The sequence below is a fragment of the Eucalyptus grandis genome, chromosome 8 (genome assembly GCF_016545825.1).
Source record: "Eucalyptus grandis isolate ANBG69807.140 chromosome 8, ASM1654582v1, whole genome shotgun sequence".
Lineage (NCBI taxonomy): Eukaryota > Viridiplantae > Streptophyta > Magnoliopsida > Myrtales > Myrtaceae > Eucalyptus > Eucalyptus grandis.
This window is the reverse complement of record NC_052619.1, coordinates 22,317,375-22,329,533: the sequence shown is the minus strand read 5'-3', so window position 1 is coordinate 22,329,533 and position 12,159 is coordinate 22,317,375. Positions and strand designations below refer to the sequence as shown.

Below are 12,159 nucleotides of genomic sequence, written 5' to 3'. Positions count from 1 at the left end.
TCTTAAGTTTCCAGTTTGGATCTGCAATGCCAGTGTTTCCTTTCGTCGGTCAGGTTCTTGCATTTGGTTGTCCTGAAGTGCACCAAGCTCTGCATATTCAAGTTAATTCGTTCGTCTCTAACATGTTCTATTTACCATCTCTCAAGCCTCAGCTGCCGAAATTGAAACCAGCGTGCAAAGAAGAAAATTTAGCATATTAACTTAGGTGTACAGCTGTTAAATGGGTGGATTGAATTGGTTCATAAATGATTCAACCCAAACTGAACCATTTATTATAAAGCAAATTTCTTGACCCAAATCTGATCCATCTTAAGATTCACTTTTAGCATTCTTCTCAATTAATGACTTCATGGACAGGCTCGTCGAGTTAATAAGGGAGCTCAGGGTAGGGAGCTCAGGGTCAGGTTATGGACGAAGGCTTGAAGGTGGTGGTGAAAACCTTTTTCCCATGCCATAAACAAAAAATGAAACAGATTCGAATTTTGGTTTTGAATTAAATATAAACAAGATCTTAAATATTAATGGCCATTTGATAATACATTACTTGATGCTATGTTTTTTATTATTATTTTAATTGCCGATTACGCAATTCTAATACCAATACAGAAGTACAAATATATGAAGTAATGAAGTGAATAATTATAAAAATAAATTCATAAAAAAAAAGTAAAATAAGGCGCAAATGGCACCTCATGAAGCAAATAAAATCAACGGGAGAAAAAAAAAAAGGCAAGAGTTCTTGTTTCTGTTTGTATGTAGGGGGATCGACTCCAAAAGAATTTAGGTATAACTAAAATGAAAGAAAAACCATTCAATGAATTTCTTGAAGTATCGGTTGTTTCAATTTACAACCATAAAAAAAAATTTGCTGACATCAAGTTGAAAGAAAACAAAATCCTCATCTAAGTACATACGAACTTGTCTCCGCAATAAATATCTAATGCTTCGCCATGAAGCTTCCAGCAGCGCCCGATGGATCATCATAGGAGAGGGCAACGGTTTACAATCTCAGATCTCCAAAATTTCCGGTTTTTAGCGTGTAATCAGCGAGCCACCACTGCCTTTCCTCTCTCTGTTATCTTGAACCTCTTAGTGAATTCTTGGGCATTCTACAAAAGCGAAGGGGACAGTTCTGTTAGTTTTTATTGAGCTACAAAAGGCTCGCCGCATAGGCAGTTTTTATAAATGCCCAAACAAAAATGCAACTAAAAGATCCGTGTTCTCTTATAATTCATCATAAATGAAACAACTTTCAGGTTCTAATTACTCAGATTCCAGAATTTAGAAGAACAAAAAATTCAGTTCCCACTTTCCTGGAATACCAGCAGGCAAAATGCCTTCGCAAAGTTCTGTTAGTCACTGGTCGCGAGCCAACATCATTAGAAACAAAAGAAAAAGCAGGAACTGTCTTTGCAAGTTCATGAGCACCACCTGCCAAAACTTACTAACTGGAGCAGCTTATTCTTAGACACGAAAATATAGGAAAAAATGTAACTTGCAACTAAAGATCTAAGGATGACCTCACATTCCCCTAAATTGGGTACACAGTTAGGAAAGACAGAGGCAATAAGGGGAGGCCTAAGATCCAGTTGGTTCAAAAGCCAGAGCAGTAATTCTGTTGTTGGTTTTTTATTCAGTCACATATGTGCAACAATTAGCATAAGAATATCCCCTAAATGGTGACCAAGCCTGACAATTTAGATTTTGTTTTAAGTCAGTCTCTGATTCTCTACCAATCTCAAAGCTCAAATACTAATCATCTGAGCACACCGTACGAAGATTAGCAAACACCAATCAACCCTCAAGTCCTTTTCATTTAATAATAAAGTGATTATCAAGGGAAAAAAGTGGATACACTGATAAGAATTGCACTTGAGAAAAGCACATCAAGTGCCAAGATCACTCTTAGAACCTACTTGGCCAAACTTTCAATAGAGCAGCAATAATTTCTAAATGGAAGCTTCAACCTAAGCAGGCATCTAAAGAGAGGTTCAGAGCAGAAGTTTCTGAAAACCAAAGCACAAGTTCCTAAAGGAGCTTCTCTAGCTTAGCTTTCTAAAATTTAAATGTCAATCTATCCTCAAACTATGGAAATTTCAATAGCAACTTTTAAAGCTTGGATAACATGAAAAGACCAACATAACAGAGACAACATAACAGAGAAAACAGATCTTTCCCCTCTTTATCATCTTATTACAAAGTAAAGTTGCTATCAATACTCTAAATGTTTCCAAAGACTGCTTCCATCTTTATCATCTTATAACATAGTAAAGTTGCCATTGATACTCAAATGTTTCCAAAGACTCCTTCCGTTAATAAAACGCTTTATCATGCCTATAATTATCAGTTACTTTGTAGCTTCACAGCCTAAGATTAAAACCCCTGAGGCCCCAGCTGCATCAGCATGAAACAATTGCAAATGCACCTTTGCAAGACAAGTAGATCTCACTCAGAACATGCATCTTCGTGATAACTTCAAAGTTTAAACACAGAAATTGCTGGGGACATTCCTTAAGAAAGACTAAGTTTCATGCTACATCTACCTCCAAACTGCCAAAAAGACATTTGCTAAATCTTAATTAAATCATTCAATGAAAACATCCAATGTGCTACAGCGGTAGACAGGTCTGTAGGCAACAGTTTATACATGTGTGCCCAAACATGCTAGCCCTAGAGAGAGAGAGTTATATGCTCCATCCTACTGACCTGCTATAAACCTTATAAATTAGCTAATAAATTTCTGCAGGACTATCAAAATAGACACTTTATGCTGGTAAACAAAAACAGAAGTGCATTTGTACATAACTTTACTGGTTTGACAGATAGAAGTCTACTATCAACTATCCAGGTTAAATTCCTGCAGACAACATTCATGGGGCCAAATCAAACAAAAGCACCCTCCCTTTTGTCCACTTTCTTTCATTCCCTCTGCATTTTGCTACCCTCCTAGCCAAACACAAACAATACAGGGGGGAGCTACACTACTGATTCCACCTACCGATGAATTGGCATTTGAGACATATCGAATGCAGATCTGTTTAAAATGGTTTTGTGCTAGATATGGATGTTTTTAACATGTGATGTGAAACTCTAGCTCTGTCCAATGAGTTAGTCCAGCAGAACTCAGCTATAAAAAAAAATTAGAAGCAGCTCTATATCATACACCCAAGGAACTTGAATTTCTAAGCTTTCTCCATGTACAGTAGTAAATTCCCCAAATGCATCAGTTTGTTGGAAACAAACACACGATTACATCAATGGTATCAACACTTTGCCAAGAGAAATAGAAATGCTGCCAAGAGGCCTGGCTCCCTTTCTACTCTCCAAGTCACACTAACAAATGTGGCTTTTCTAAAAGTAATATTCATCCAAACCACCCATATCCTCTTCTAGAACAGGAACTGATCGGATGGGTCACACCTCTAAATTGGAGGATCCATATCTTACTAAGCTATATCTGCAAGTCTTGTCAAGCACACTCCTCAGTGCATTTCCGATAGTTTAGTGCATCATTTGCTGGTTATGCAATACATCACCAGCAATTCAATTTTGCGATTTGAAGCAAACAAGTACAAACTAACAACTCAATGGATGAACAAGAACACGAGATCTAAAAGAACAACAACGAAAGGAGATCGTCGAGCGTTCACACTTACCGTGGATTGAGCCGGAGGGGGATCGATGAACCGTATGGACATCTTAGCGATCTCCGCGATCGCATCCTCTCTAACACCAGGAACGTCACTGCTCAAGTCCTCGAACGCGGCCTCGAACGCCTCCTGCCAAAACTTGTGCATCCTCATCCGCCTGCTATTCGTGTACACGTCCCACATGTGCTTCACCAGCTTCTCCCTCTCCTCCATCTCCTGCACAAGCATCACGCGAATCAACCGACGAGATCCAATCCAAACCCTAGCGACGGGGCCGCGCACACGAAAGCACGGAAGAGACAGAGCGGGCGGGGGCGCTCACGAGGACGTCGAGATCGTCGCGGATGGGGGCGTCGAGGTCGTCGGAGAAGCGGTTGAGGTTGCCGGCGGACCACCGGAGGGTGACGGTGCCGGTGAACATGGACCAGAAGGCGAGCAGGAGGATGGCGGCGAGCGCCCAAATCTTGTACCGGCCGCGGCCGAAGACGCCGGAATCGGGGCCCTCCCTCTTCGCGTTGGCGGCCGCCGCCGCCGACGACGTCGATAGGGGGAGGGAATCGTCATCCTTCATGTCGGCCGGAGGGGGAGGCGGCGGCGGCGGCGGCGGCGGAGGCGAGGGCGAGGAGCTCCGGCGGGGTTCAATGGACCGTCGTCGGCGGCGCTACTGCTCGCGCGGGGAAGGGGCGGAATCGGGAGGGGCGCGATCTGAGGAGAGAGAGGGAGAGAGAGGGAGCCGTGTCATTTGCGAGAATTTTTTTGGAAGCGAAACATTATTTTTTTTTTCCTTTTCGCGGGCCACCACTTTATATATATTATTATTATTATTATTATTTGTTTTTTATTCCAAGCGATTTTCGTTGACGTCGACTCTGATTTTCGTCCGGATTATCTCTGTCCAGAGTCAATGGCTCGATGCACGGGCCGTGGGTCGATCACGTGAACGAGGGAGGTCGCACCCCGGAAAGCCCCGTCGGGGCACTGCAGACCCATATTTTTCAGAAAAAAAAAATTTCTCCGTTATTTTTCGTTCATTTCACTTAAAAAAATGAGTTTACAAAAATATTTTTCTAATCAATGAAATATTATGCATATTAGTGCTTAAACCAAAAGCTTTATTGAACATGAAAACTCTGATGCAAATTCCCAAATCTTCAACACCTTAAACTGGATTCATTAAAGTTGAGCTTGAATCTAGGCCTCTAATACTCAAGAACGCATCGATTGAGATCGGACCTAGTTCCATGGAGGTTAGGATTTGGACCTTGGTTCCCAAATCCAAGCCTCTTACGCCTATGGCTCAACTAGATGGTGTGTGTGCCTTGTGCCTTGGCACTCGAGATTGTGTTCATAGAGGTCTTGCTCAAATCTCGATGCTCAAGCTCTAATCCCCAGCAGCTCAGGTCCACAAAGGTCACATATGAGTTATTGATACGTTGAGGCTTAAGTACTTGATTAAAGAAAGGTTTGTTTTTAGATATCTCTTTTAAAATCAAATTTTCAATTATTTGTATTTTTTTAAATTCAAAATTTAAATTATTTTTATGTTTAAAAAATCCCAACTTTAATTATTTTCTTTTGTTTCTTTTTATTTTTTTCTTCTTCTTTGGGCAAGAAAAAAAAAAAATAGAAAATAAAAATATATATTTATAAAAAGAGTGCATAAAGAAAAATCAAATGGGATTTTCCATACGAAATGGTAAAAACTATTTTTAACTCGTTTATTGATTTAAGCTAAATATCATATAATATTATCATTTTTTAAATGACTTCTTGGAAAAAAAAATTTCAGAACTGTGACCTTTTTTTTTTTCAAACAAATGGAGCCTACATCAAGAAAAATTTGGAGGGCCAATTGTCTCATTGTGGGGTCGCCCAACTTTGACAAAGATGCAAGCTGGGTCATTTTTATACACTTTTAAATTTCAAATGGAAACACCCGACTTTTACGATTAATCATGATTAACCCTACTCAAGTCAAACTGCTAGATCCCTTAATAGTGAAATGATTTACTGAGGGGTCTTGTTTGATCTCAAGTTCACACTCAAATTTCAAGCTTAGGTCCACGCGAATTTCGATCTAGCCTTGATATAAACATGAAATCGTATAATTGAATTGAATTGTTAGTCATGTTAGATAAGAAGGATCCAATTGAATAAAATTAATTCAATGCAACGGGCGCAGCGCAAGGATCAAATTGAGTAAAATTAAAGGCGAAGGATAAATTCAGCATTTTCACTGGATAATGAGGGATTAGAATCGAATTGAACGATTAGTTCAAGGACATATCGTCCCAAAAATGACTCACGAAACGCGGTAGCAATCCCCGAGAGAGAGAGGCAGACGGACGGCGCGGCGGACCGGGGGGGAGCTGGAAATGAAGTGCCCGTACTGCTCGGCGTCGTCGCAGGGGCGGTGCGCCACCGCCGGCGGCGGCCGCTCGATCACCGAGTGCACCTCCTGCGGCCGCGTCGTGGAGGAGCGCCACCACTTCCCCCACCACCTCTTCCGCCTCCGCTCCCAGGACAACCCGCTCTGCCTCGTCACCTCCGACCTCCCCTCCCTCCCCCAAGCCCTAGCCCTCGCCGACGCCGACGCCGACCCCTTCGAGTCCACCGGCTTCATCACCGCCTTCTCCACCTGGTCCCTCGAGCACTCCCCGCTCTCCCTCCGCTCCTGCCTCTCCTTCTCCGGCCACCTCGCCGAGCTCGAGCGGACCCTCGAGTCCACCAACCCCTCCTCCTCCTCCTCCTCCTCGTCGACGAGTTCCGGCGCGACGCCGTCGTCGTCGTCGACGGTCGTGGTGGACAACCTGAGGGCGTACATGCAGATAATCGACGTGGCGTCGATTTTGGGGCTGGATTGCGACATCTCCGACCACGCGTTTCAGTTGTTTAGGGATTGTTGCTCGGCGACTTGCCTGAGGAATCGGAGCGTCGAGGCTCTCGCCACTGCTGCTCTGGTTCAGGCCATTAGAGAGGCGCAAGAGCCTAGAACTCTTCAGGTGATGATGCCTCAGGAATTGTTAATGTTGTCTGTCTGTCTGTCTGTTACTTTTGCAGTTGGTGTTCTTTGCAGAAACAATCAATGGTATTTCATATGAAAGATGTAGTTGGATGCTTCTATGCATTACACTTGAACTGTGCACCTTAGGTCGATGGTGATCCCTGCATCACATTCCTTTTGTTTATCGATACCAGTGTGGTGGATGTAAGGCTTCATAGATTATTACATGTAATTATCCTGCGATGGAATGTGAATTTGTAGGGGAATCCCTGTTTTGCATCTTATAGAGCTGGTTTAGTTGGAACTATGCTGCTATGCATTAGACTTTAGTTCATATGTGAGATTCATGGTGCCAGCCGTCATCCCGTGCTGTCTTAGTGAGATCTTTGGTGATGTGATGTGGATACTTTTTTGCTCTCTGGGGCTTTTAATATATGTTTTTGTATTTATAGTTGAACTTCATGCAACTATCAATACTCGCATGGATCTTGAGCTGCATCAATACTGAGGCAATTGCCCCTCCCATTGCCCATGTTGTCGAATGTTGTATGCGAGTGGCAGTTTGCGAGTTCCACACCTTTTCTGTGCCATATAAGGATGATCCATGTTTCACTTAGGTTGAATATTCTTGACTCGTATTGATTTTTACTGTTTCTTGGAAGTAGCGGCAGTGGATCTTGGTGCTAATTAGACAAAGAGGGTAGGTTAAAATCTGTTGTGCTACAGGAGATACTGATGAATAAATCCTTAAGAAGTCTTGATATCATGCAAGCTTAAAGAAATTGGCATTAAGCGTGAGAAGTGGTCTATCTGATAATGATATATCCACTTAAAGTCGACTGTCACTGTCTTGCTTTACTGGCTCTGGCTGTTCCCTGAGTCCTTCTGCTGCAAACTGATATTGGCAAATGTATTCTTACATATACATGTTGATCTGAACACTAAATATGGGTGTCGGCTCAATGAATAACCTCCCCGTGTCTCTGATTTTGTACTTGCAAACACTGTTAGCCATTAGGAGTATGTTTTAGATATGCAGTGAATCAGCTTCTTTTCTATGCTTTATATATATGTGTGTGTGTGTGTGTGTGTGTAATAAAATCAAGTTCAAAGTCTATCCTAGCATGTGAAAGAACTCTGGCTGATCTTGCTTAATGATGGGGATCCACTTTGCAAGAATAATGATTGGGGAAGAGTTGTGCATGTTAAACCTTTTGGCGAGACTTAGTTATTTGGACACTCTCATTGAAATTTTCACATTCTAACAAATGAACATAAAAACCAGCAAACTCTCTCTTAACTGTTTGGACCAGCTGACATAGTGATCCAGGAAAACTCACATTGCTACATACAGCTCAACCAAATATAGCTCAAATAGTAGTAGGCCAATTGACTTTCAGAAGGTATTCTTTGGGCAATTAGTTTTGTGGCATTAATAGTCTTAAAACCCAAATATAGATCTTCATACATTACAGAACATGTGAGTGCTTTCCTGACCTTATGATACTTAGGAAGAAATTAATGAGTTTTCTCTTGTTGGCTTCAGAGGACTTGTTCTGGTATGCTTAATGATTTGCTTTTTTTGGTTTGAGTACAACTTCTATTATTCAATGGTTTTCTCGCAGTTCTTCATTTTCTGTGTTTTTTAGGTATTTGCTAGTAAATTGCCGCTTAGAGGGATTTGCTATGAGTAACTTGTGTCTTATGTTCTGTCAATGTTATTTTCTTTGCTCTTCAATTACAATCTTAAAGCCTCTCCAACTTTCTTCCTTTCCTTATGGGAATCTAACACAAAGTTTAATGTTCAGGAAATTTCAATTGCAGCTAATGTGCCTCAGAAAGAAATTGGGAAATATATCAAGATACTTGGGGAGGCTCTCCAGTTAAGTCAGCCCATTAACAGCAATTCAATATCTGTCCATATGCCAAGGTTTTGTACACTCCTCCAACTCAACAAATCTGCTCAGGTATTATTATGTATTACCTAATGTTTGTTTGAGGTTGGCTATGTCGCTTTGTGAAAAGAGTTGACTTACCTTAGATGATATGATGCTACGACCCACATTGCTAAGAGGAAAAAGAGCGATCTTTCTTCTTTGGTTTAGGAGGAGTTGGGGAGCAAGCAGGACAATACAGAATTAGATGCAATCAATCAGCCATGTCTGCACATGGGTAAATTCCAGTGGTCCAGAGAACTTCCCCAAACAATTTTTATAAGCTTCATAATTTGAGAAGACTGACATCCTATGAGAGTTTATGGTGAAGAAAATGAAAGAAAGACATTGAGGAAACCTTTTACTTGATACACTGTAAAATAAGTTCCACTACATGGAAAGAGATTTTGGATGATTCAATTTTTCTGTCCTATTCAAATCATTTTATTCGTCTTAATTTGTGAAAAAATAACAGTCTCTGGTTAGGTTTCATCTCTCTCTCTCTCTCTCTCTCTCAGGGAACCTTTTCAATATGGTCTGGATTGCTAGCTTCCGTTCATAGTTTTGCTACAGATGATACACGAGGAATCTCTCTTGTTCTCTCCCTCTCTTGGGTTTAACAACCACTTTGGAATTTAATTAATGTTAAAATGTGATTTCCCCCTAAGGTTGCTTTTTGCCAAATTATGCAATAACTAGTTTCTAAATTCAGGAATTGGCTACTCATATTGGGGAAGTTGTGATCAACAAATGCTTTTGCACTCGTAGAAACCCGATAAGCATCTCTGCAGCTGCTATATATCTTGCCTGTCAACTAGAAGACAAGCGGAAAACTCAGGCTGAAATTTGTAAGGTCACTGGTCTGACTGAAGTCACCCTCCGAAAGGTTTACAAGGAGCTCCTGGAGAATTGGGATGATCTGTTGCCGTCTAATTACACTCCAGCTGTCCCCCCAGAGAAAGCTTTTCCCACAACTGCAATTACCTCAGGCCGGACATCAGCCAAAGCTGAGACAGCTGAAGTAATCGTACTGGACAAAGATAGTCAGGTGGAGGCTAAACCAAGCAAAGATAAAAAGGCAGACAATAAATCAAATAAGTTCAATGAAGTCCCTGACATGAACCAACGGGCCAGGTCCAAGGAGGAATCTGAATGTAAAGGTAACTCAACAGGAGCAGACACACACTTGTCAAATCATATGCAAACTTTCAGTTACCCCTGGCTTTCTTTTGGGCCTTCTGGTGTCGGTTTAGCCGGAGAGAAAAGTCAGAGTGGGGTTACAGCAGTAGACATAAAGGAGGCACTGCCTAAGCATCAAAGGCCCGAGAACAAGGAAGATAAGGAGAAAAAGGTCACTTTTGGCTCCATAAAGCCAAATCCTATATCAAGTTCCTCTGCTACTGCAAGCTCAGTTGCTTGGCCATTCTTTGCCTCTTCAACGAAGTCATCTTTGAGTTCACAATTTGTGGAATCGCTAAGAGGGTTGCCTGATGATGTTGAAATGAAAGAAGTTGAGATCCAAAATAAACATAGAAATGCCTAGTGCGGACATATTCGAGTGTATAAGGTGAGAACTGAGAAGCAACCCTGCTGTGTCTTTTTTTCTTTTATAATGTATATAGTCAAAAATTTACTGTTTAGTCTGTTGTTATGAATTCATGACCACCTTCTTCTTAAAAATTTGGAAAAAAAAACCCTGTTAGTACTTTCAGTTTGAAAGTCAATGCCCACTGCATGATGCTTTTGTGATCACAACCGACTGAAGCATTTTGAGATAAGCAAGTGCTGCAATATATGTCGGGGATGGAAATTGAGATTGCTTGCGATAACTTATAATATGACCGGCTACTTTCTGAGGTTTTTGATGGCCCTTGAGTTCCTCTATCCAGAAAAGTCAAGTAGGGTTGGCATTTCTACTTATGGACTGATTGTGTTATAGGAATAATATGTAGACCTTTGTAATCATAGCTTGTTTTACCAGATTCTGCTGAAAAGAATGTAATGCTTCGGCAGTGTGTTGGTGACAAGGATCGTGCTGCTAACTGTTGGGGACGAAAAAGAGAGCCCAAAACAACTTGGATGGGCGACGTTGGGATATGAATCGGTTCCCTCTAATGAATACCAACATTGACCTTCGTGGTATGGTAACGATGCGAATCGTTTGCATGCTTTTATCCATTCATTATTTTCCTTCCATCTGATATCTAACCGTGAGAGCTCCCATATAATGATTTAATACTCTGATGGATCAAATGCTCACTTCGTCAGAGGACATGGAATTGTTACCATGTGCTGCTGTAGGATAAAAAAAACTGGCTAAGCCATGCATGGCAAGCAAGCAAGATGTCGTCCCAACTTTGAACTGATTGTACCTACTATAGCCAAATTCGTAGAATGTCAAACTGGCCTCCTGGCCTCCCAATCGCTTAACACGTCGAACTAGCCATCCGTTCATCATCGGAGTAACGGAAATTAGGGCCTCAAGCTGAATCTGTTGACTAGTAGCTTTTATGTAATGCTGTGTCGTCAATTACGGATCATTTTGGTAAATTGAAGAACAAAGAAGACAAAATGGAAGAGGCATTCTAAGTCATAAATATGACCCATGATAGTCCGCGGTGAAGAAGCTATATGCTATGGAAGAGGATGAACTTGTCTGTCCATGACTTTGATCATTTTACTTAGGTTTGAATATATAAAAAAATTATATATAATATAATATAACATAAATTTTACTTAGGTTTGAAATGAAATGATTCAGGTTCATGATATGTTTAGGACCGACCCAATCCCCTTGGGAACGGACCAGACCGGCAGTGGTTTTTGTCTAATTGATGTCGGGTTCACGGGTCAATGGTGATGGGATCGGACAAGCATATTGAACTTGTCTGTGATTTGACTAATGAAATGATTCACCTAATTGAGGCATGTGAATCCAGGCATGTGAATCCACGAGACATCGGACCATTTGATACCATATTAAATGATTTTAGGTACGGTTCCTATTCATTTTCCATTGAACAGAGTATATATACATAGGTAAATTTTGCAATTTCACGCCAGAGTTCGAAGCTAAGAAACTTTGAGTGGGGTTCAATTCTTCAAGGGTTATCAATTGGTATTATGCTTAAATACACTCACCCTCAAAATTTGCGCCTCAATCAACTCAAAAAGTTTTCCCCACTCTGTCCTTTTCACCAACATTGGGTGTCCAAAGAATGTAAGACGAAACCTCAGCCAGGAATTGGTAACAGAAATAACGGACGAGGCTCCAAAACTAGAGGTGGCAAAAGACAAGGGTTGGGGAGAGAGAGAGAGGGAAGATAGAGGGGAGAGAGAGAGAGGCCCTCCTTTGTAGGAAGGAAGAGGAGATGATGGTGATGGGGGTTTCTCTATCTAAGATGCAACCATCACTATGCTTCTCCTTTTCCTCCTCGTTCCTCTGAGTGAGAACTCTCCCGTTTCGTTTTGTCCAGGTACGCCACCTTCTGCTTGTCATTCACCATCTTAAATCGTTGATATTCTCCTTCCATCTCCATGGAAGATACTGCAAAAGTGTGTATACCCCCCT

General features: G+C 41.3%; 2 protein-coding genes across 4 annotated transcripts; one reads left to right on the top strand and one right to left on the bottom strand.

The window, feature by feature from the left end:
• Nucleotides 1-766: 766 nt before the first annotated feature.
• LOC104456867 lies at nt 767-4,413 on the bottom strand. The gene is made up of 3 exons (XM_010071745.3): nt 3,973-4,413; nt 3,657-3,866; nt 767-1,109 (listed from the first exon to the last, which is right to left on the bottom strand). The coding sequence occupies exons 1-3, from the start codon at nt 4,219-4,221 to the stop codon at nt 1,044-1,046; spliced, it is 525 nt and encodes a 174-aa protein (XP_010070047.1). The 5' UTR covers nt 4,222-4,413; the 3' UTR covers nt 767-1,043.
• A 1,540-nt stretch (nt 4,414-5,953) lies between these two features.
• Nucleotides 5,954-10,782, top strand: LOC104456868 (plant-specific TFIIB-related protein 1). Of its 3 annotated transcripts, none has more exons than XM_018861217.2 (4): nt 5,954-6,652; nt 8,463-8,621; nt 9,301-10,155; nt 10,602-10,782. In XM_018861217.2, exons 1-3 carry the CDS (start codon nt 6,026-6,028, stop codon nt 10,129-10,131), a joined length of 1,617 nt encoding a protein of 538 aa, XP_018716762.2. In that variant the 5' UTR covers nt 5,954-6,025; the 3' UTR covers nt 10,132-10,155; nt 10,602-10,782. The 3 variants fall into 3 exon arrangements, with proteins under 3 accessions (XP_018716762.2, XP_010070050.2, XP_010070049.2); XM_010071748.3 differs by having other exon boundaries at nt 10,570-10,782; XM_010071747.3 differs by lacking the exon at nt 10,602-10,782 and having other exon boundaries at nt 9,301-10,307.
• The last annotated feature ends 1,377 nt before the right edge of the window (nt 10,783-12,159 follow it).